Below are 23954 nucleotides of genomic sequence, written 5' to 3' on the forward strand. Positions count from 1 at the left end.
TTATGTGTTTCTTCTTCTTTTTCTTTATTTGATTTTTTGTTTTGTTTTTATTCTTGTTAAGATAGTAAAATAAGAAGAAACTTGAGAAGGTAAAACAAGAAAAAAAAAGATGAATAAGGAAAAAAAAAAGAAGATGATGATGATGATGATAATGAAAAAGAAGAAGAAGAAGCAGCAAAAGGGTAGAGGAGGGAGAATAAGAGTTTTGAATTATGCAAAACTTATCCGTACACAGATACCGAAAATTCTTAAATAATACACATAAATATCTTAGTTTTACACCGAAATTTAATGCAAATACACACAAATATTTTTTTAATACAGAACTCCTACATTATATTCAATTCAAACCGTCAACGATGAACATCAATTTTCACAAACAAAAACAACATTATTCACCTACAGAATCACAAACTACTAACGAAAACATTAACTAGAATCGAACCACATTTCAATCACTTGATTGGATTCAAAACAATAATCCACTTCGCTCTGATTCAATTGACAATCTGAACTTGAATCATTCATTATCTTCAACAATGAGATAATTATTCAAAAATGATTTCAGAACTTGATTTGAAAAACGTAAAAAACGAAGAAAATCACGAAAAACTAAGAAAGAAAACGCAGAGAACGAACGAAGAGAAACGCAGAAAACACAAAGATGGAAGAGAACGTAGATCAAAAACGCTGAGAAAATTCGAAAACAAAAACGAAATCCTTTAAAAAAAAAGGCAATTATATATTCCCGTGTTAATTGAAAGGTTAGTTAGATAGTGGTGCGTGTGGTGAATTAGATTAAAGAAACTTATATGGATTTGTATCGAAAAATAACTTGTATGTAGAGAATATTTGTTACATATCTCCTCTTATCAGTTTAAGTTTTTGAAAAAACTGGTATCATACTATGGTATCATAGGAAGTTTCTATGATAAAAAAAAAAATAAAAAAAGTCTAGAATTCGATCATTGTTATTCTTGAAAAAAAATAACATAGGATAAATAAAAAAAATTGATGCAAAAATTTAAATAAATTTTAAAAAAATTATTATTTAAAGGAGTGTGTTAAAAGATAAAATCATTAATCAAAGGGCGTTGACATAGAATTTTTAAGAATTTAAATAATATATCGCTGTAATGCTCAAGTAGTCTTGAGTGTTAAGTCTTGAGTTATACATACATCAAAGATCAAAATAAACAAAAGCTAAGGACAACTCTTTCTTTTTTTTTTCCTCTTCTTTGCTTTAGTGTAAAAAGACTTGTCCACATTCAAATTTTTTACATTTAGACGGATCCAGAAATTTGAAGGGACTAAAAATTAAAATATTATGTAATTAAATATAATATAATATATTTAATAATATATATAATCATAATTATTTATTTTTTAATAAAAAAATACTAAAAATTACTTGTTATATAAAAAGTTATTTTAATTTTTATAATTTTTTAATTAGTTTATTTTGTTGAGTATTATTATGACAGTAAATTATATTTTTATATTCCATATTATAAAGATATGCTATAAAATAATATAAATAAGTTCTAATAATTTTGTTATATGCATTTAAAATATATTCGTAAATAAAATATATAAAATATAATCGTTTTAATGAATCACTTAATATTTTATAATTTTAATATCATGAATTTTTTTTTTAAATAATCACTTAATATGTTATTATTTTAATATCATAAAAAAAATAAATTTTAAAATAATTTACTTTTATATATGTACTATATATATATATATTGAAGTATTTTTATATGATAATATATATAAAAATTAAGAAAAAATATTTTAAAAAATGTTTAAATTTTAAAAATTTAAAAATCTGTTTAATCAAAAATTGATTAATAATAATATTTTTTCAATTTAAGAATGATTATTTGTTTTTGAATTTAATAATTTAATTATTTATATAAGATAATTATTTATTTTATTTTTAAATAAAAAATAAAATTATATTATATATAATAATTTTATATACTTAAAATTATTAATTTTTGTTTAAAAAAATTGGAGGACAAAGACCTATATATGCTTGTCCCCCTTAAATCCGTCTTGTAGACCACCTCCACCAATTTAATTAAAAGAGAGTGATATATTACCATTCTTATAATTATTATAATGCTATTCTCTTTTTGTTTGATTTTTTAAAATTAACTTTTATCATTATTATTTTATTTTTCATAATGAAGAGATTGCGAGAGTAATTTAGGAATAACATATAATAAACAAAAAACAAGTGACAATATCACACTCCTAATTAAAAGATTTTTAAAAAATAACGATATTCAATAGGATGAGCCAAATTGAAGAGGAAAATATAGATTTTGAAAATTCGTGCAATTTAATCATTAGGTGGTGATGAGGTGACTCTTTTGTTGTTTGAAGAGGCGTTACTGTCAAAATATTTTACAAATTATTACAACAATCATACAAATTATCACAGTAATAAATCATAATCATGCCTCTATTTTATTTGTTCATTTAGATGACAAATATGTCACGAAAACAAAAACAGAAGCTAATAGCTATATCACCATCCATTAGAAGTAAGAGCCACAAATATATTATTTCTCTTTGTTGAATGAATAATAATTTCAAATTTAAATTTTGGGTATGAAAAAATGATACGGAAAGAATCGAATTCTGTAACAATCTCAAATGTTGGAATAGTATTGTATAGGACTAAGTACGATTTTGGTCTCTAAATGTCCGTAAGATTTAACTTGGTTTTAAAATCGTCTGTACCTTAGAGACCAAAATCGTACGAAAGTGGCGGCAAGTGTTGGCAAAAGCGGAGGCAGAAGTGGATGATGGACAACTTTTTTTTTTTTCCTTTTTCTTCTTTCCTTTTCTCTTCGTAGGAGCAAAAATACTTTCTTTCTCTTATTTTATCTTTTTTTATTTTATATTTTTTTATGAATAATTTAATCCAAAATTTTAATATTTAAATAAAAATGACGATTTTTGTATGCAAAAAAAATTAAAAAAAAAAAATGTTTGATCTATATTTTAAGGACTAAAATCGTACTTAATCTTATTATATATATATATATATATATAACCTAAGAGTTCTCTTCTAAAAAAAAATTTCGTAGCACTAACTTATTTTCGAAACACCTAATATTTTTTCTTTTTTCTTTTGAAAATAAAGAAAAGCTATATCACAATTTACTATCTTTTCAGTCATAACTTATTGTATCGTTTTATTAATAATAATGAATAAAGGTCAATTTTTATTTGTGTGGAAAAACCATACTATAGAGGATGATGAAACAATGCAATTAATTAGGTGATGTTCTAATAAAGATTATATAATTATTTTTATATAAAAATATTTTTTTAGTTATTAGATAGTAAATTATAAATTAATTTTAATATATTATAAAAATATTATTTTTATTTAAAATATAATTAAACAAATAAGTTATATCTTAAATAAATATTTTTATAAAAAAATATTATTAACATCTTTATTAAAATATGTATCATTAATTAAACTCATTTCACTTTTCAGCATATCTGTAAAATAAACACGCAGTACATTGCTTGAAGCATTAAGCATTTCTGACGCATACATGATTGGCCTGACATGGAGACTAATTAAATATTTAATTAATTAATTTAGATGTTGAATTTTTTTCCCACACTAAAAGCAGTCATTCCCACATCCTAAACAGACTCTGATTAGTACTCAAGTACCTAACCCTTCAAAAAGGAACCAAAAAAAAAATAAAAAATAAAAAAATAAAACCTAAGAAGTGATTGCTGATGAAAGATTTGTCTTCTCTATTTTTAACCCCTTATATACATATTATTATTATTATTAGTAGTAATATTATTATTGTATTTTTGGAGGTCCCATAACAAGTGACTCTTGAGTCATCAAAATTTTTAACCTTTCTTTCTTTTTTTCTCTTAAGTTATGAATTTACAAATGACAATTCCCTTTCACATCCTCGTATTTTTCTTCCTCCAATTTCTTACGTCATTGAAATAATGAATACTGTCCAAAAGATAATCATTTTGGACATACAAAGTGAGGAATTTAAAAAATTTTGACACAAAAATCAAAATGTGTATAATATAATAATAAAATATTTTTTATAATAATTTAATCTAATGAGTCTAATTTAATAACATAACTGAGATAAATAAATAAAATTATCGTGTACTCCTAAAAAAAATTTTAAATTCTAGTGGAGTATTATTTATCCCATTAACATAACAGATGGATTTGTCCATGGACACTAAACATCCTTTCAATTTAATAATATAATGAAAAAAAAAAAACTAAGTGTTGAACTCCAAATTATTTTTCTTCTTGTGCTTGCTTTCAAAGAAACAGTCCTACAATAGTTTTATTAATTATTATATGCTCTCCATGATATGAAATGCCTTTGTATATCTCTAAATGATGTAAGCATAATTTTCTCCAAAATGATTATCCACAAACCCAAGTTGCTCTCCACCTTTGTGTCACTCACTCACTCACTTGTGTGCTATCATCATGTCATTCACACATGACATGTTACATCATAAAGCATGTATGTTATATGTGCACATGCATGCATGGGGAACTATATGTCTTTTGATCTTTATTATTAATTTTTTTTAAATAATTATTAGGTGATCAATATTTGTTTTTATATTTGATATGGATTTAAGTTAAAATGAGCCAATTCTACATTTTCTCTACTAAAAATATTGTTCTTAGCATTCTCCATTTTTTTTAAGGACAAATGATATTTGTATTTTTCTAAATATTTTTTTTAATTATATAAACTATCATTTTCGTTTTTTAACTCTCACTTGTTGTTATTGTTTAATTTTATCACTAAAAAAAATGTAATGAAAAGTGTCACCTAAACATTGCTTTTTTTTACTAGACACCATACACTACACATTACACTTTATTTCTCCTTTTAGTGTTTATAATTTGGTACCCCACGAAAAAAATGAGTTCAATAAAAAAAACATTTTTAAAAGATATTCTTACACAAATATAAATTTATACCGTAAATATAAATTCCACCAACTTTATTCAACACATTCTTATTTAATTTATTTATAGGATCTTATTAATAAATTTAATTTTAATGCACTGTTAGTGTAAAATAATTTTAGATGTGTATTTAATTACGTAATATCAAATCAATAAAAATAACTATTTTTTATATTAATGACGTGAATGATCATAAAAAAACGGATATAATTGCTCGATTGATTGACTATTACACTGTGAATACATCAAAATTAACTTTCTTATTAATTATACCTACTTTATTCAACACTATTTTCCGGCATATAAAATTGTAAATATCATCATCATCATCATCTGCATGGCATCCAATCAATAATTATAATCTAAATAATAATAAATAATAACCTTTTAAGATACAAAACACCAACAATTTGTTACAACACAGTAGAGCTAAGTAGGTCCAATAATGTACCACATTTTCTCTCCCTATATAATACCTAACCTTCCCACTCTTTCTTTCTCCACAAATTAAATCCCTTCCTTGGTTTCTTCCAAATAAATCCCTTTCATTTTCTCTCATTGCTAAAACTACTCATTATTCAAATCCCTAAATTAAAACCATGCAAGAAGAACCCAGAGAAGTTGTTACAAGCTTCAATTATTTACTCCCAAATAATAATATTAATAACACAAACCCATCTCCATACCCTCTTAATAACTACACTACAATTCAAAACAATAACAACTACACTCCCACAACAAGATTTTGCAACCAAATATACGCGAATTTCCCAAATTACCCTCACCACCACCAACAAATGTTCTCCTCCGATTTCAGTCCTCAGTCGTCCTACTCATACATAAGCATGAGTAGTAATTCGACTTCGGACGAAGCGGAGGAGCAGCAACTGAGCCTCATCAACGAGAGGAAGCACCGGAGGATGATATCGAACCGCGAGTCGGCTCGAAGATCGAGGATGAGAAAGCAAAGGCACCTTGATGAGCTGTGGTCACAAGTTGTTTGGCTGAGGAACGAGAACCACCAGCTGATGGACAAGCTCAACCATGTCTCGGAGTGCCATGAACAAGTTCTTCAACAGAATGCTCAGCTCAAAGAAGAAGCTTCCGAGCTTCGACAGATGCTTAGTGACATGAAGATTCATAGCCCTAATCATCTTCCTCCTCCTCCTCCTCCATTACTGGAACAAGATGTTCCTAATTCTTGTGCCTCAAACCAATCTCTTTCGAGTTCTATGGACCTTGTTGCTTGATTTGATTCACTACCTTCCAATTTGTGACTTCTATAATATCATAGTCACATTGCGATTGTTAATTAATTACTCCTCCGCTCTCATAATCCTAGTTTATAATTAATTTATTTTGCTTTAATTAGATCTTGTATCCAAAATTAAAGTAAGTATCCTTGTGAAATAGAGATAGGGAAAGTATGAGGAGTTAATGGAATATTTGTACAATGTGTACAATAGATGTTTAGAGAGTATTAAAGATATAACTATTAGTGTTATCTTTTTCCATCAGCTGAAGTTTTTGGAATGAGTGGTATCATGACATGGTATTAGAGCTCTAGATCCAAAAGATCAAGAGTTTGATCCTTAGTGAATCCGAAAATCAGTTTAACCTTTTAGGATGGTTATTCTAGATAGTATGGAGATTCTAGATAATATGAAAAATGTTCATTTTATAACTCATATAGCCCATTATCTCTCTAGCAGGACTCATAGAGATAATGCTTGTTTTGCAAAAAATTGCAACACAAATTATACTCCTCCAATTTTAAAACAAGTGCCTTTTTATTTAGATATATTAATTTTTTAACGAACTCAAGAAAGTTAAATTGTCACTAAATCATTATATTAACAGTTTAATTTTTGTATAGATCCTTTTTTTTTATTTATCTTATGTTATTTTTTTATTTTTAAAGTTTACCAAGAATTGAATTTTAGATTTTTCAAAAGTAGAATTCTAATATCATATATATTATAAAATTATTCATCTTAAAAATTTAAATTAATAAAAAAAATTATAAACTTGTATCGTCAGACACTTATTTTAGAAAGTATCAATAATATTGTAGTCTCAATAGTAGTTTTTTTTTTTTTTTTTGATTTTCTTCTTTGATTAAACTTCTTGTTGACAGCATGTTATTGAGTTTGAGTATTTAGTAATTTCTAAAAATGGTGTAATCCATAAACATGCTGGTTTAATGGTTAGCAGTACTAAGTTGTTGGTCACTAATAATAATCAGAGTCAGAAACACCATCATGATTCTCTGGCCCGGAAAACAATGTACAAAGCTCTCTTGACCTCATCTTCCAGTAATTAACAGAGAATTGAGGGAAAAATAAATAAATTAAATAAAGGAAAGAGAGAGAAAGGAAAAAGAAAAAGGATTGCATAAAGATGATAATAATATCATGTTATAAAGAAAAGGAAAATTATTGTTGTTGAATTGATGTGGCTTTCATTTCAATATCTTATAAACATTTTTTCCCCCACTCTTTTAAATTTTGTTATAGATTAAATTTCCCACTTTTAAATTAATAATCATCATTAATGTTGTTGCCAATGAATAATAGTTCAAATGGCATAATCTCCCCATACTTATCTAAGAGGTTGCAGGTTCGAGTCTTTATATCTTTGGTAAAAAAAAAAAAATCATCATTAATGTTGTTTACATATTTAAATAATATTCTTACTTTTAAACACCTCATTTAGAATTGATTAAACTCTCCATGATGACCTTTCAAATACTTTCTTTTCTACTTTTTTCCGAATTGGAGAAGTTCTCATCAAATTCTAATTTAATTTGTCTTTTCATCCAAATAAATTATTATAATACTGTTACAAAATATACTCATTCTAATAACTTATTTAAAACATGATAAAATAGTAAAAAAAAAAAAAAAGAATTAACTACCAATTTGATATCTAAAAGATTCAATAGCTGATAAAAAGATACTTAAAAGATGTTATTGACAAAATAACATTCTGAATGATTTGAAAATACAACAAAAAATAATCAATAATTATTATATTTTTGAATGTGACAAAAAAACTTTTGTATTAACAAACGATTTATTTATTTGATCTGAATTTTTGTGGCAACATTTGAATACATATTTAGAAGGTGTACAAAAAAAATTCAAAGCAAAATTTAATCTTTAATTTTTTTCTTTTTATTTTCAAAAAATATGGTCATTAAAAAACTTTTTTAAAAAAATTTATTTGACATAAAATTATCAAATTTTAAAGATAAAAAGATTTTATTTTTCTAATAATTATTGCAAAAATTTGCAAAAAAATCTTATCTCTAAAATCATTTTTTAGATATGATATTTAATATCTAGTTCTTTTTGTCGCATTTTTAAATCATTTGAAGAACTTATTTGTCGTTAGTATTTTTTAAAATTTTTTTATCAACAATATAAATTTTCGGATATCATTTTAATAAGTTACTCAAAAAAATATATGATAAACTTTCCATTATATTGATCTCCTTCTCATCTATTTTAAATGTATGAATAAAAAAATTACACACCATGCCTTAGTGAAAATATCTTGCCAAAAGAAATGTGACTGTGAGGAGGAAATAATAAAATCTTTCGTTTCAATAAACTAATAATATTTAAGTAGTAATTAATTATTCTAGTGGAATTGCATTGTGGGGAGAATTGGACAAGACAGAGAGTGATAAAATAAAAGGGAGTCTATAGTGGTCATTGGTTGATGATAGAAAAGTTTCCACAAAAAGAAAAACATTTAGACAAGCCATCCCCTAGAATTCTTAGTACTAATTTATCTTTATACCCCTTTTATTTTAGGAGCTACCTTGACTACATATTATTGGAAAATAAATGCATATTTGATTATTTATTACCTACCCCAAGTAGTTTTGACAGTATATGGCTCCTGAGATTAAAACCAAATTAAAATAATTGGTTTAATTAGAAAAAACAAAATTAACTGTACACAAAAGTATTTTGTTAACTAAATTGGTGAAAAAAGTCCATCTTAATTTACAATTATAAAACACATGAATCATAATAAACATAATTAAAAGTTAAATAGTAAAAACTTATCAATCAAATTGAGCCTTAATTACCTCTTTTGAAAATTATATGTAAAAATTACACAATAATAACAACAATAATAACCACTGTGTATTTTAAATTTATTATATATATAAAAAATAATATTGTCATTTCTATCTTTAATAATATAATGTTACTCTTTTTTATAAATTCATACAAATATATAATATAAAAGAATTATGTGTAAAATATCATTATAAAAAAAATGACAATATCATTTTTCATATATAATCCATAATATTTGAACCGACACATTTTATATACTATTTCCCACATCCTAGCTATAGCAAATGCAAAGGTTCATATTTAGGCGAATAAACTATCACTTTTTACTATGAAAATTTTGAGCATTGACGATTCTAATTATAAAATATGTAAATTAATTCAATACTTATCAAAGGTTTGATTGGTTAGATAAAACTGTTCAAAATATTTGATAAAGTATCAAATAAGTTACATAATTTTTTTATTGTTTTATTGAATTAATCCCATCTTTGAAGGATATTGAATTAGTTTATATATATTATAATTAAAATTATCAGCCTTAATATCCTCCATGATTATACGTCCAAAATTCGGATTCTATGTTCTTTATTTGTTTTTCTCCATCTAGACAAAAACATGCTCTGTGGCATTGCATTATATTATAATATCGTTTAACTACTCCTTCAGATGACCTCCCCTTTGAAACTAAACTTGGTGTTATTGTTGTGGTCATCACCAATTCACCGTGTTATTATTATTATTATTATTATTATTATTATTATTATTATTATTATTATTATTATTATTATTATTATTATTATTATTATTATTATTCAAATTTGTCCATAAAAAATAGTCTGTTATTTAAATTAGTCTAAAAAATTTTGTTAACTATATTAATTTTTAAAAAATACAACTATAAGTCAATTGATCTTTTTGTTATTTAAATGATGATATAAGACATTACAGTCAGCTAAGCCTACAAATGAAAGAGAGGATACGGTGATTTGGAAATTTGATAACACAGGTGTCTATTCAACGAACTCTTTTACACAGATGATGCAAGCGGAAGCCCTTCCGGCTGAAGTTACAAGTTATAGTTTCACGCGGGCCATTTGGAAAGGGTTCGTCCCTCCAAGGATCGAGCTCTTGTCTTGGTTTGTGTTGATTGGAAGGGTGAACACTAAGAACCGGTTGCGTAGACTACGTGTTATTGATCAGCATGATACGCTGTGTGTGCTGTGCTCCAAGTCTGAGGAAACTGTGTTCCATTTGTTTCTTGGCTGTGATATCACCTGGCAGGTGTGGTGTGCTTGGCTGCATGCGTTTGGTAGGAGTTGGTGCCCTCCCGGTAATCTTAAGGAGCACTTCGAAAGCTGGATAAACATGGCAATATGGAAGGTGGAGAGAAAGAGGTGGTTCCTTGGATTCTTTGCTGTTATCTGGACAATCTGGTTAGAAAGGAATAGCAGGCTGTTTCGAAATCACAGCTCAAGTATGCGGGAAATTATAAACAAGTCATTTGCGTCTGCAGAGGAATGGATTGGCGGTGAACCCTTTGGTTGTTGACATAATGTCGAAGTTAATAAGGTTTGTTTGTAATTTATGTTTTCATGAACCATGTGGCATTGTACCTGCTCCACTCTATTGTGTTGAGCTCCCTTTAATTCAAAAAAAAAAAATGATGATATGTTATATTAAGTATTAGGTGCTACGTGGCACAAAGATATAATATATTAATGTCACGTATTATAAAATAATTGATTGTTACCGTGAGATATCAACCCAGTTGAGTATCAACTCTTAGTTATTTTTTTTCTGGTCTGGAGTACCAACTCTTATTGGTCATTATGTACTCGGACCAGGAGAGTGAGTAGGGTTTTTTACCCAATAGGCTGCAATTTTGGTCCTCGCATAGTCACATCCAATGTTGCCATATGTTTTTTTTTTTGTCTTATGTTTTTTGTCTTTTTGGTCATTATATTGCCAAATTGTGTTCCGTTTTGAAGTGGTAACCCATTGGGCTCTAGCCCAAGTTTGCAAACATAATTATAAATTCCCAAAGTCCAAGCTTGGGACTATTGAAGTTGAAAAGGGCCGAAATATAAACTTGAAAATGTTGAGCGCAATCTCAGTTGCTTACAAGTTACAATGGATCAATTTAATAATCCCGTGCCAAAAAAGAGATAGATTTTTTGAAATAAAGGAAGCTCAACACATTAGAGTGGAGCAAACAGACTAGACATCACAGTACAGCAAACAAATTCATAAATTTTCTGTGATCTCTGGCATTGTCATTAACAACTAAAAAGATCATTGCCAGTCCATTTCTTGTAGCTCAAAAACGTCCTCCTTTGTATGATCTCAACACCCGCTTCCTTATTATTGAAAATCCTAGCATTACGTTCCAACCAGATGTTCCAAATCACTGCAAAGAACCCAGTTAGCCACATCTTCTGCTCCTGTTTTTGTTTGTGCACACCAGTCCAACTCTCAAACAATTGTCTTATGGTTCCAGGAATAATCCAATCTCTACCAAAAGACCTCAACCAACTGCACCACACCTGCCATGTCAGTTCACATAGAAGAAATAAATGCTGGACAGATTCTATCTCCTTCTTACATAGTACACAAATATTGTCAGTGTGAATAATAACGCCTAACCGACTCAACCTCTCTTTGGTATTAACTCTACCAACAAGCACAAACCAACCAAAAAGCTCAACTCTCGGCGGCACCAATCCTCTCCAAATTGAACTTGTGAAACTATAGCTCGTTATCTCGTCTGATAGAATCTCCGATTGTAGGACCTGCATGAAAGAGTTAGTAAAAAAAATACCTTTGCTATCAAACTTCCAAACCACATTATCCTCTCTACCATTTGATAACTTCACTAACCGTAGCCTCTCATGAAGCTGGTGGACAAGTTCCAGCTCCCATTGGAATAACTCTCTTCTCCACTGGAAATTTCATATCCACTCAAACCCATCCCAAAACCTACAATCCCCTATCATAGATCCTTGTTGGTTTGAAATAGAGAAGAGTCTTAGAAAAGTCGCTTTCAGCGGCCCTCCTTGCAACCAGTTATCTCCCCAAAACAGGGTGCTCCTTCCATTCCCTACTTCCATCGCCAAACCAGTAACCATTTTCTCTTTTATCCTTTGTTCTTTTATATTTAACTGACAGATGTCTTTCCAAAACCCTTTTTAACCGGTAACTGCTGATTTACTAGCATTACATCAGGGTTCAAATTGTTACACGAACACACAATCTTCTTCTACAAGGGACAATCCTCTTTTGAAAATCGCCACCACCACTTAAACAAGAGCGTTGTGTTTCGTAGCATTGCATCCCCAACCCCCAGGCCCCCAGCCTTTTTCGGTGCTTGAACCATCTCCCACTTAACTAATGGGATACCATCATTACCGTCCTCCTTACACCACATAAATCTCCTTTGCAAAGCAATCAGCTTTTCCGCAACCGCCTTTGGCATCTTGTACAGACTTAGGTAATATATCGGTAGGCTATTCAGCACCGATTTAATGAGGACATGCTTACCTGCTTTGTTTAGAATCTTAGCTTTCCATAGGCTGAGCTTCTCTTCACCTTATCTATGATTGGTTTCCAAGTCTTCACCAGCCGCGGATTTGCACCTAAAGAAATCCCGAGGTACCTAACCGGTAAGACAGCTTGCTTACACCCCAGTAGGCCAGATGCATGATCTACCCATTCCTACTTGCAGTTCACAGATATCATATTCGACTTATCAAAATTGATTCTCAGCCCTGACATCAACTCAAAACACCACAACAGTCTCTTATAATTCACAACTGTCTCTGTTTTTGGGGGACAAAACAAGATCGTATCGTCTGCAAATTGTAGGTGCGACAATTCTATATGCTCACCTCCGACCAGTAGTGGATCAATGCGCCCGTTCTTGATGGCTTCCCCCAACATCCGATGCAACACATCGACCACAAGCACAAACAGAAGTGGAGAAAGAGGATCTCCTTGTCTGAGTCCCCTCTCCATGTTGAACGGCTTGGATGGTGATCCATTAACCAGGACTGACATAGTGGCCGTATTGACACACTCCTTTACCCAATTCCTCCATCTCTGTCCAAAACCCATTTTCTATAACACAATATCCACAAAACTCCATCTAACTCTATCATGAGCTTTTTGAAAATCCAGCTTGATAATTGTCGCTTTGTTTCTCCGCGCCTTGAGCCAATGGACCGTCTCACAGGCGATGAGTGCACCGTCATGAATTTTTCTACCCTTCACAAATGCAGTCTGAGTCTCTCCTACCAAGCCCGGCATAACTGATCTCATCCTTCTCACCAAAACCTTTGAAATCACCTTATACACACATCCCACCATACTAATCGGCCGAAAGTCCTTGATCTCCTTAGCACCCACAAATTTTGGGGCCAGCATCACCCATGTTATATTCACATCAGATGGTAACTCAGCTCTTTGGAAGAACTCCATCACCGTTGCAGTGAACTCCTGACCAATCTCTTTCCAGCATTTCTTGATGAAGTTCATATTGTACCTATCACTACCTGGGGCCTTAGAAGATTCACAATCCCATACTGCTTCTCTGATCTCCTCCGCAGACGGCAACACCTCCAAGGCTTCAGCCTCAGCTCTATCAATTTGCTTCACCAACCCATCCCGAACACCAATCCTCGGAGCATACTCCTGGCGATACAACTCCTTGTAGAACCCCGTAATTGCATGCCTTATTCTTGCCTGATTCCGCACAAGCCGTCCATGAATCATCAGAGCATCAATCTTGTTATTCTACCTTCTAGCCGAGGCAATGGTATGAAAGTATCTGGTATTCTTGTCCATGTCCCTAGCATGTTTTGACCGAGATAGCTGCTTCCAGTGGATTTCCTTCCTAAAGTACCACTTTTCACAAAAGCTCACCAACGCCTTCCTTCGAGCCTCCGTCGTACTATCATAGATCCCATCACTAACCTAATTGTCAAGTTTCTTGATCTCATCCTCAAACCTCATCAGTCTGTTTTTCATATCACTAAAGTTATTCTTGTGCCATTGCCGCAAAGGTACCGTCAAGGCCTTCAGTTTACCAATGAACGGCGCATCTCCCAATTTTCTCCATTCATCTTTGACCTTTCTCAGAAAGCCTTCATGCGTAAACCAGGAATCTAGACTTCTGAAAGGTCGAGGGCCCCCTCTTACTCTCGTATCCTCCACAATCAACGGGCAGTGATCTGACAATCCCCTTGGGCCACCCTTTAATCGAATGTCAGGGAACTCCTCAACCCATTCAATATTAACCAGTACCCTATCAATACGACTACATGATCGACCCCTGAACCACGTGAACTTCCTATCGGTAAGTAGTAGATCTATCAATTGCATGTCTTGGACCCAACCCTTAAACTCTTCCGCTGATGCCGGCAAACTCGTCACCTCTTTGCGATCCTCGACTTGCAAAATCACATTGAAGTTCCCAGCAAGCAGAAAAGAATCTGGCACAGGCCCGCAATATAACTCAACTCTTCCCACACCACCCGCTTTTCATCCCTCCCATGCGCCCCATATACCAAGCAGTAAGCACAATGAAAATTATTCTTTGTTAACACTCCTTCAATGCACAACCACCTCTCACCTTTATAGCAATTACTTCTCTGAAACATCATGTCATCCCACATCAACAAGAGTCTCCCGGCCGCTCCAACAGATTCCACAAACTCCCAACCTACAGTACTATTTCTCCAAATTCTTGCAACATCATATTTATAAATTACCTCCCTTTTTGTTTCAAGCAAACCTTATATTTAGAAAGAGATAGTAATACTTCTTTTTAACAAAAGCCTAAAAAAGACCCCAAAAAAAAACCTAAAAGGTATATAACCAAATTGATTTGGTTTAGTGATTAGCTCATTAGTCTGCTTAAACAAGTGTCGAGAGTTTAAATTGCGCTTTGTATATGCAACAACTTCATTGACTAACGATAAACTCTTAAATAGAACTCAGTACCACAGTAGATTAATCTTTGATTTGTCGGACTAAGAGATACCAGGAATAAAAAAAAACCCTACAAGGTATTTAACCAAGAACAAAAAGTGTCTAAAGTCTAAACCCAACTTATCTTCCGTTCTTATGGCACTCACTCAGCGCCATCAAATCTACGGAACCAATTTGATTTTGGAAAATAATTGATTATTATTATCACCGACACGGATGAATCAACGTCAAAGGTTTATTGTTCCGGATCAAACCACCAAAAGCAATTTAAATAACTAAATAAACTATACTAGATGTATATATGCATAATATATAAATAATAATAATATTAATAATTGATTTTTTGTAATAGCACTAACTAAAGAAATATGGAAGAAATAAACCCCAAAGCTAAGTCCCAAATAAATAAATAGGAAAGTCAAAATTAGGAAATAATCCATGATCTCTAACAAGGTATGTGGTTGAGCCAGGATTTAGATTCATAAGTCAAAAGGATAATATCAGGAAGATAAAAAAAAAATCTAAATTTATTTTATTTAATATTTATTAATTATAATTAATAAATGTTAAATAAAATAAATTTATTTGTTTTTGATTAATTTTTTTATTATGAAACATTTTGGAAGTGAAATACCCAGTTTTTGGAAGTAGCACTCACAACACACATTCACATTCATAATCATTACTAACTCCACAAAATCACATAACACACTTCCATTCCCCGCAATTAATTTTGCTACCAAAATTCAACAGAAATAGTTGAGAAGAATTCTTCTAACACACTCACGCAGATTCTTTTTCTTCTTCTTCTTCTTCTTCTTCTTCTTTGGATCTGACACTGACAGTGAAATTAACAAAATTTTCTGCGGCATAAGAAGCCTCCTTTCCTTCGATTGATAAAACCTCAAGATCCAAAGAGGGCTCTGTTCCTGATCCAATGGCGGTTGCGGTGAGAGGAACCAGAGGTGGATCTAGCTTCCGAAGCTTCTTCTCCTTCCGGATCTTCATCTCTGCAATGTTCTTTCTCCTCTTCGTTGCAACTCTTTCAGTTCTCTTCACCACCAATCCCTCCACAACACCTGATGAGTCTGTAAGTTCCCCTTATGCTTTCTTCATTGGATTTTATGTGTACCAAAAAAAAAAGGATTTTGATCATATAAAAGCATAATCGACATTTTATGATGTACAAATACTGTATTTGCTTCATATAGTGCTGTCTGAAAGTTCTTATATATGTGACTGATTTTTTTTTTTTAATCATGAAATTGCCGTATTTGTGTGTTGTATTGAATACTCGAATTGGTTTCTGTGCAGCGTAGTTGAATTGGTAAGTTAATTACATGATGTAAGGATTTAAAATTTGTGTTCCTTTTGTTTATTTTTGTGTTACAGACTCTTCCCACGACTGGTAATGCATATGTGCATAGAACGTTTTTGGCATTGAAATCTGACCCTCTTAGGACCAGAGTGGATTTGATACACCAGCAAGCTAGAGATCACATAACCCTAGTGAATGCCTATGCTGCTTATGCAAGGAAGCTCAAGCTTGACATTTCTAAGCAGTTGAAGATGTTCGATGAATTGGCGCAGAATTTCTCGGATATTTCCTTGAGGCCGACATACCGAGCTTCGCTGTTTGATACGGATGGTCCTATTGATGAGGATGTGTTGAGGCAGTTTGAGAAAGAGGTTAAGGATAGAGTGAAGATTGCACGGATGATGATTGTTGAGGCGAAGGAGAATTATGATAATCAGTTGAAGATTCAGAAGTTGAAGGATACTATATTTGCGGTTCACGAGTCGCTTAACAAGGCCAAGAAGAATGGGGCCTTGGCCAGCTTGATATCTGCCAGATCGGTTCCCAAGAGCTTGCATTGTTTGGCAATGAGATTAATGGGAGAGCAGATTTCAAATCCGGAGAAATATCGGGATGAGGGTCCTAAGCCGGAGTTTGAAGATCCCAGTTTGTATCATTATGCAATATTTTCAGATAATGTGATAGCTGTCTCAGTGGTGGTGAGATCGGTGGTGAAGAATGCAGCAGAGCCATGGAAGCATGTTTTTCATGTAGTATCGAACAGGATGAATGTTGCGGCGATGAAGGTGTGGTTTAAGATGAGGCCAGTAGAAGGAGGAGCATATTTGGAGGTGAAAGCCGTAGAAGAATTCACTTTCTTAAATTCATCATATGTCCCTGTGTTGAAGCAGCGAGACTTAGCAAACTTGCAGAAGTCTAATCAAGCTGAAAACACAACAAATGACATGAAAACTAGCAATAAGTACCTGTCCATGTTGGATTACCTTCGGTTTTATTTGCCGGAGATGTACCCTAAATTGCATAAAATCTTACTTTTGGATGATGATGTTGTGGTTCAAAAAGACTTGACAGGTTTGTGGAAGATCGATTTGGATGGGAAGGTGAATGGTGCCGTAGAGATCTGTTTTGGCTCTTTCCACCGATTCTCTCATTACTTAAATTTCTCTCATCCTTCAATCAAGGATAACTTCAATCCAAAAGCTTGTGCTTGGTCCTATGGTGTGAATATATTCAATCTTGATACTTGGAGGCGTGAAAAATGCACGGATAATTACCATCACTGGCAAAGCATGGTAAATTTCTTCTGCCTTTAGTTATCTGTGCAACTTTTAACTTCTCTAATATGTGCTATTACTTTTTGCTGCTATAGGATTCTATGTCAATACTTTGACAAATACATGGGTTAATGTTTTCAGCTGAAAAAATTCCCCGAACAATGCTTGAGCTTCCCTTTATACAATACATATGATGCACAAATACTTCACTTTTAGTCACATATGCATGCTGCCTTAAATTTCTTTAACCTGTGATTAATTTTTATCTTTTATAAAATTTCCGTATTTTTCGGTGCATCATTTAATACTCGTATTCGTATTTGTCCAACATTGTACAATACTAATAGGTTACTATAACTGTGGTGCTGACTATTGTATTTAATTTTTTGGTCTAAATCTGTCATCAGAATGAGGACCAAACTTTATGGAAATCAGGGACCCTTGCGCCTGGTTTGATCACCTTCTACTCCACAACCAAGTCATTGGACAAATCCTGGCATGTGCTAGGGCTAGGATACAATCCTAGTATCAGCATGGACGAGATCAACAATGCGGCTGTCATCCATTACAATGGAAACATGAAACCATGGCTCGACATTGCTTTGAATCAATACAAGAATCTCTGGACTAAATATGTTGACAATGACATGGAGTTTGTGCAGATGTGTAATTTTGGCCTGTAATTGAGATCAACACTGCAACAGTGCATTGGTGCTGTTATTATATGATATACTTGAAACCAAGTGTTCATTGTATTGGGGTTATCAAGTTAAATATACCCTTTTCACAGAGAAGTTCTGTGTTGTCATCAAGTTTATATTCTAATGGGAATTCTGTCTGAGAATTTGTTGTTGATAGTTTTCAGATGGTAACCAATAATTTTGAATTGGAAAATGTACACGTAGTCACACCCCCTTTCTCTCTTTTCTTCTATAGTTTGGAGCATATTTAGTATTTGTTCAATTGCTGATGGTAATGTAATGACTATGATTAACTAGAAGATATTACTGTTTTATCTATATACCACTGTATTCTGTTCTTTTTCATGTTTCTGGGCATATATTCTTTTTTTGGTGAAAATTGTATAATGTTTTTTTTTTTTTTGGGTTTGGCTTGGAATTTAGATATTGTTGTCAACCATCTCATGACAGAAATAAAAAGATAGTACAGAGCACAACAGAATACTTACTATTGTTTGTGTTTTGATAACACTGGTCGTGTATAGCTCATTCCATATGAAGTTAACAGGGACTTTTCTACTATTCACTGGATGAGGAATCTGTAAGAGGCTTTCTAATATTCAAGTCAATATGAGAAATGTATTATACCAGTAAAATAATTAAAATAATTTAGAGTTTATCATTTGTTGAGAGATAAAACATGATTTGTATAGCAATTAGATTATAGATTATAAAATGACATTGATATTATTTCTATTTAATTATTAAGATCCTCAATTACAAGTTATCGTGAGTAATCACAGAGTTACACCTCAGGTAATGTAACCGATCACACACATACCATGGCAATGAAGAAATTTTCAATGCATCAAACAAACTCCAACGGCATATGCATCTCAAACCGGACCTTCTGGTCAAACCAGAAACCAAAGCTCGGTCGGTTCAATCAGATGGCAGGACCCTTCAAAGTCCAAACTGAAAACTGGTTAGACCGGAAAAACGGTTCAGTAAAACCGGAACCCTAGCCCTCCAAGCTCTCCAGTCTCCACTTTTTCTCCTCACTCCTCACTCTCCCATTCCTCTTCTCAGTCTCCCGCCGCCGCCGTTCTTCCCTCCCTCCTCCAGCCGCCGCGTCCCTATACTTCGCCCTCCGTCGCATCTCGTCACTCCGCCATACGTCGCTTCTCTTTCTTCAGCTGGCGCCGTCCCTTCACTGGTTAGTATTCTTCTTGTTTTTTTTTTTCTCCTGTTTTTCCCACCGAATCTAGTTGCTTCTGGAAATTTTTGTCCCCTCCTTGCGAATTTTGGATTCCATTGTCACTTCCTTCAAATGTTTCTGTAATTTTTTCTTATGTTGCCTCTGTAGTTCTGTTAATTTAATTTGTTGTTTCTGCTGTGGCTTATGATATTCTTGATTTGGTATGTTAAAGTTTTGTTGTTGTTGTTGTTGATGATGATGATGATGATGATGTTATGTTATGAGCTTATTGATTTGATTTGGTATGGTATGGTTGCTGTTGCTAGTCTGAATGGTCCAGTTTCAGAACCTTGGTTTAAACAAGGGTGAATTGAATGAAGAAGATGAACTTTCTGATATTTGCATGAAGGATCAACTCATTACTTCCAATTGAAATAGGATCCATATTGGGAAAAACTCATGCCGTTTGTCAGTAAATGAGAGGCATTTCGAAAACATCTCGGGTCGAAATATGGCTTTATAAAAGTGAATTGCAAAGCTCAATATGCTAGCAGTAGTGAATTGCAACTATTTAACACACTAAGTAGATGGGGTATGGTTACTAAGTTTTAACGGATTTTGCAGCTGCATTTTCACATTAATATTACTAGCTTTGTCGGGTAGCTTTGAATGGCGAGTGAGGAGGATCCACTGAAGAAGAACCAAATAGTAGAGGCGAGAGCAAGAAACATCAGCCACAATGTAAGGTGTACAGAGTGTGGGAGTCAATCCATTGAAGAATCTCAAGCAGACGTTGCAATTCTGCTCAGAAAGGTACCTCTACTCTATTGTTTCTTCTAAGTCCCTTACCATTTCAACTTTTTTCTTCTTTCAAAGAATATTTGATTTGAATGTCCTTTTATAGTCTAAACAGTTTATTTTGAATTTGGTTAAAAAGATACCGTTTATTGATGAACGCAGAATGAATGAATTACAACAATAGAATTAGACACACATCATGGTGCAGGAGCAGATATGAGTTGTGTTTGCATTGTTTGTTATGTGTAATAGAATAAGTTGGTTTTTCTATCTATTATAAGAAGTTCCACGTTATCTAGTTTACAAAGATTCTCCCTCCCCAGCTCCCCTACCAGTATAAATAAACCCATGTACTCTTTTGCTTGAGAAATTTAATTGAAATGTGATCCTAACAAACTTCTAAGTTCTAAAAGTCTCCAAAGTTGAAATAATTAGAAAAAGGGAACATGAATTATTAGGATTGAGATGATTTTTTGGTTTCAGGAGACTAAAAATATGTCTCTAAACAAGCCTAATGGCCAAACTTTGTTAATTGTTATGATATTATCTCATCTGGTGAGTTATCAATGCTCAATTTGACTATATTGCTTATGAATGCACTATTTGTGAGTTATGGATATAGTTAATCTTTTTAATTCTTATTTCGGCTTTGTTTCTAATTTTAAAAAAACTTCCCTATGCATGTATGCTTAATAGCGTCTTTAAGCAAATAAACAATTTTGAAACTTCGTGTCGAAATACACAAGAGCCTTTCATCCCCCTTAATTTTGTTTCCTTCCTTGCCAATTATTCAAACTACTGTCTAAGGGAAGTTAAGGAAATCAAACAGCGTATACCAGACTGCTTCCTATGAGATTTCTCGTGTTTGAAATAACTGTTTCTGTAACATGTTTCGGAAGATCATTGTCCTTCCATACATTTATGCTGTATAATATAAAATAAACATGCTTGCTAGAAGCCTTAGGAAACAAATTGTTGTGCTATGATGTAAACACTGGAACTATTTTGTAGTTAATTCGAGATGAAATTCGGTCCGGAAAGTCTGACAAGGAGATCTACAAGAAACTCGAGGATGATTTTGGCGAGACTGTACTTTATGCACCAAAGTTTGATATGCAAACAGCAGCTTTGTGGTTATCACCGGTAAGAAAAATATTTTCAGATGATGAAAAACACTTGAACTTCTTGATTTAATTTTTAGTTTTTCACGATAATGTAGTTGAATTTGTGCTGAGTCCAGAAATGTTTGCTTTCAAACAGGTGCTATTTGCAGGTGCAGCTGCTGGGGTATGGGCTTACAGTAAGCATAGACAAAAGACTAATGTTCATATCATGGCTTTGAATCTTGTTAGAGGCATTCCATTGACTCCAAGGGAGAAGGAAACCATGCTTGATGTTCTTACACCGCCTCCTTCTCAGGTAGCAAGAACTTCTTCGTGGTGGCGGAGATGGCGAGGTCAATGATCCCGTTGATTATATCTTCCTGTAATGGCTCTAATCCTTGCTTGGGTAACTTGGTGAATTTTATGGATAGAAAGAAATAAAATATCAAGTTGAAGAGAAAATTTGATGTAATTTATTAAGGTAGAATCGGTAATTCATTTCCAAGACAATGTTATTAGTGGCATTTACAAAGACTATGATGTATTGTCAAATATTTTAATAGTGTTTTATTATTAAAAAAGTTATAAGGGGAATTGTATCACTTTTTTTTTGTTCTTTGCTTTCTATGTTTTTAATATTATTGAAATAAAATCAGGTAAAAGTATCAGACATTATATTCTGAAAAATAAATAACTTTGTGTAACAGATCTATAACAAATTAGAAATATAGAGAAGAGTAAAAGAGGAAATGGAGAAGAAACGAATGAAAAGATTTTTTAGAAATATATAGAATGAAAAAAAAAATTAATTATTTTGTTGGTCATTATATTTTTATAAAATTTGCAATTAATTCTTTATATTCTTTTTTTAATTGAGTTTTTATATTGTTTTTAATTTTATAATAATGTCTTTTTTAGGATAGAAAATATTAGAATTAATTAAATATTTTTCTGTATATTAAATGTATCTATAATTAAGAATTTAATTAAATCTGTCTACATATTTTTAAAAAAAATATTTTAGTAATTTTAACGTTTTTAATATAAAAAGATCTAATTATAAAATTAAAAAATAGTGTAAAAATTTAATTATAAAATATAAAAATTTAATTATAAATTTAATAAAATTATAAAGAATAACAGAATATTAATAATAATAATAAGAGAAAAGGACAAATAGATTCCTAATCTTTTGTCCTGCGGACATTTTCGTCCTGACCAATGAAAAATACTTTTAAGTCCCTGACTTTCACAAAATTTGGACGGATTAGTTCTGACGGAGGCATTTGGATGGAGAGACTGATCCGTCCAGATTTTGTGAAGGTCAGGGACTTAAAAGTATTTTTTAATGGTCATGAACAAAAATGTCTGCGGGACAAAAAGTTAGGGACTTATTTATCCTTTTCTCTAATAATAATAATAAAAAGAGTAATAGTTATAGGCTTATAGCTGACCTGTTGAAAAATGGGGACAAGTACATGTGAGAATGGTATAGAAAAGGACAGTAAGGGCAGAGGATCCAATCCAATGTCGCGAGTGGCGACATCAAAACGCAACCTCATTCCTTAATTCCATAATATGATCTAATCCACACTTCCCACGTCACTTACGTCCACTTTCTCTCTTATCTACTTTCATTTTGTTCAAAGCACTCTTGATGATGATGATGATGATTATATTTTGTGTTCTTTCTTCAAAATAGAAAATTTAAATTTAATTGACAAAACTTAAAAGAGAGTTAAGGATGAGAAAATTCAACACAGAATCTTTACTGATTTGGCTTATATTGGTTCAGATCCAATACTTAATAACCTTTAAAATTATTCATTTTACTTTTACCAACTGCAAGATGTTTTTAGTCAAAGCTTTCTCAAATTTCTTTTATTTGTTAGTTGTTACCATATTGTCACTTAGACCTTAGCATTCTCAAATATTATTTTCTTAACGTAGCTGATGTACAAAGTGAGTCAGTCCAGTTAAGGTGTCAACTGAGTGTTGTTTTTTTTTTTTTTTTTTATTTACGTTAGTTGACTTTAACAACTCCAGCTTTTAGTTTTAGTTTTTAAGTTTCTAAAATTGATTTATTTTTTATTTTTTCCAATCGTAAGTATATTATTTTAAGAAATAAATCGAATGTCTTTTAAGGTGAGTTTCATAAATCTATAGACTTTTTCAAATAATTGAAAGAAGAATGCTATATGTCCAGCAAATATTATTATTTTTGACCAGCAATAATTTATGTTTATATTTATAAATATTTTGTATACAATAAGTATATAATTTACATTTATATTTATCAGAATTTTACACACATAAATCAATACAATTTACATTTAAATTTTTTAAAATTTGCACGCATAAATTAGTAAAATTTATTTGTTAAAGATAATTTAATATTTGTGCTGACCAAATAATGACTAAAAATACTAAAAATTGCTGCTCCTCAAAAATTTCCCTAATTGAAAAATAAGATATTGTTTGCTCAAT

At 31.6% G+C, this 23954-nt stretch overlaps 4 protein-coding genes across 4 annotated transcripts; all 4 read left to right on the plus strand.

Moving 5' to 3' along the window:
* Positions 1-5501: 5501 nt before the first annotated feature.
* LOC112786827 (uncharacterized) lies at positions 5502-6531 on the plus strand. Its single transcript, XM_025830192.3, has one exon. The coding sequence runs from the start codon at positions 5614-5616 to the stop codon at positions 6262-6264; it is 651 nt and encodes a 216-aa protein (XP_025685977.1). The 5' UTR covers positions 5502-5613; the 3' UTR covers positions 6265-6531.
* A 3615-nt stretch (positions 6532-10146) lies between these two features.
* On the plus strand, positions 10147-10659 carry LOC112786509 (uncharacterized). The gene has a single exon (XM_025829881.1). It carries the CDS (start codon positions 10147-10149, stop codon positions 10657-10659), a length of 513 nt encoding a protein of 170 aa, XP_025685666.1.
* Positions 10660-15488: 4829 nt separating this feature from the next.
* Positions 15489-18734, plus strand: LOC112785146 (probable galacturonosyltransferase 9). The gene is made up of 3 exons (XM_025828589.3): positions 15489-16186; positions 16489-17706; positions 18096-18734. The coding sequence occupies exons 1-3, from the start codon at positions 16034-16036 to the stop codon at positions 18369-18371; spliced, it is 1647 nt and encodes a 548-aa protein (XP_025684374.1). The 5' UTR covers positions 15489-16033; the 3' UTR covers positions 18372-18734.
* A 420-nt stretch (positions 18735-19154) lies between these two features.
* LOC112785147 (cytochrome c-type biogenesis CcmH-like mitochondrial protein) lies at positions 19155-22069 on the plus strand. Its single transcript, XM_025828590.2, has 4 exons — positions 19155-19584; positions 20191-20379; positions 21376-21507; positions 21625-22069. The coding sequence occupies exons 2-4, from the start codon at positions 20236-20238 to the stop codon at positions 21826-21828; spliced, it is 480 nt and encodes a 159-aa protein (XP_025684375.1). The 5' UTR covers positions 19155-19584; positions 20191-20235; the 3' UTR covers positions 21829-22069.
* The last annotated feature ends 1885 nt before the right edge of the window (positions 22070-23954 follow it).

The sequence above is a fragment of the Arachis hypogaea genome, chromosome 20, assembly GCF_003086295.3.
Source record: "Arachis hypogaea cultivar Tifrunner chromosome 20, arahy.Tifrunner.gnm2.J5K5, whole genome shotgun sequence".
In the NCBI taxonomy this organism is placed as follows: Eukaryota; Viridiplantae; Streptophyta; class Magnoliopsida; order Fabales; family Fabaceae; genus Arachis; species Arachis hypogaea.

Bases quoted from the DNA above. Each gene is read 5' to 3' on its own strand.
- LOC112786827 (XM_025830192.3), top strand. From the start codon at position 5,614: ATGCAAGAAGAACCCAGAGAAGTTGTTACAAGCTTCAATTATTTACTC.
- LOC112786509 (XM_025829881.1), top strand. From the start codon at position 10,147: ATGATGCAAGCGGAAGCCCTTCCGGCTGAAGTTACAAGTTATAGTTTC.
- LOC112785146 (XM_025828589.3), top strand. From the start codon at position 16,034: ATGGCGGTTGCGGTGAGAGGAACCAGAGGTGGATCTAGCTTCCGAAGC. The intron at 16,187-16,488 runs GTAAGTTCCCCT...TTTGTGTTACAG, and splicing joins CCACAACACCTGATGAGTCT to ACTCTTCCCACGACTGGTAA. The intron at 17,707-18,095 runs GTAAATTTCTTC...ATCTGTCATCAG, and splicing joins ACCATCACTGGCAAAGCATG to AATGAGGACCAAACTTTATG.
- LOC112785147 (XM_025828590.2), top strand. From the start codon at position 20,236: ATGGCGAGTGAGGAGGATCCACTGAAGAAGAACCAAATAGTAGAGGCG. The intron at 20,380-21,375 runs GTACCTCTACTC...ACTATTTTGTAG, and splicing joins TTGCAATTCTGCTCAGAAAG to TTAATTCGAGATGAAATTCG. The intron at 21,508-21,624 runs GTAAGAAAAATA...GCTTTCAAACAG, and splicing joins CAGCTTTGTGGTTATCACCG to GTGCTATTTGCAGGTGCAGC.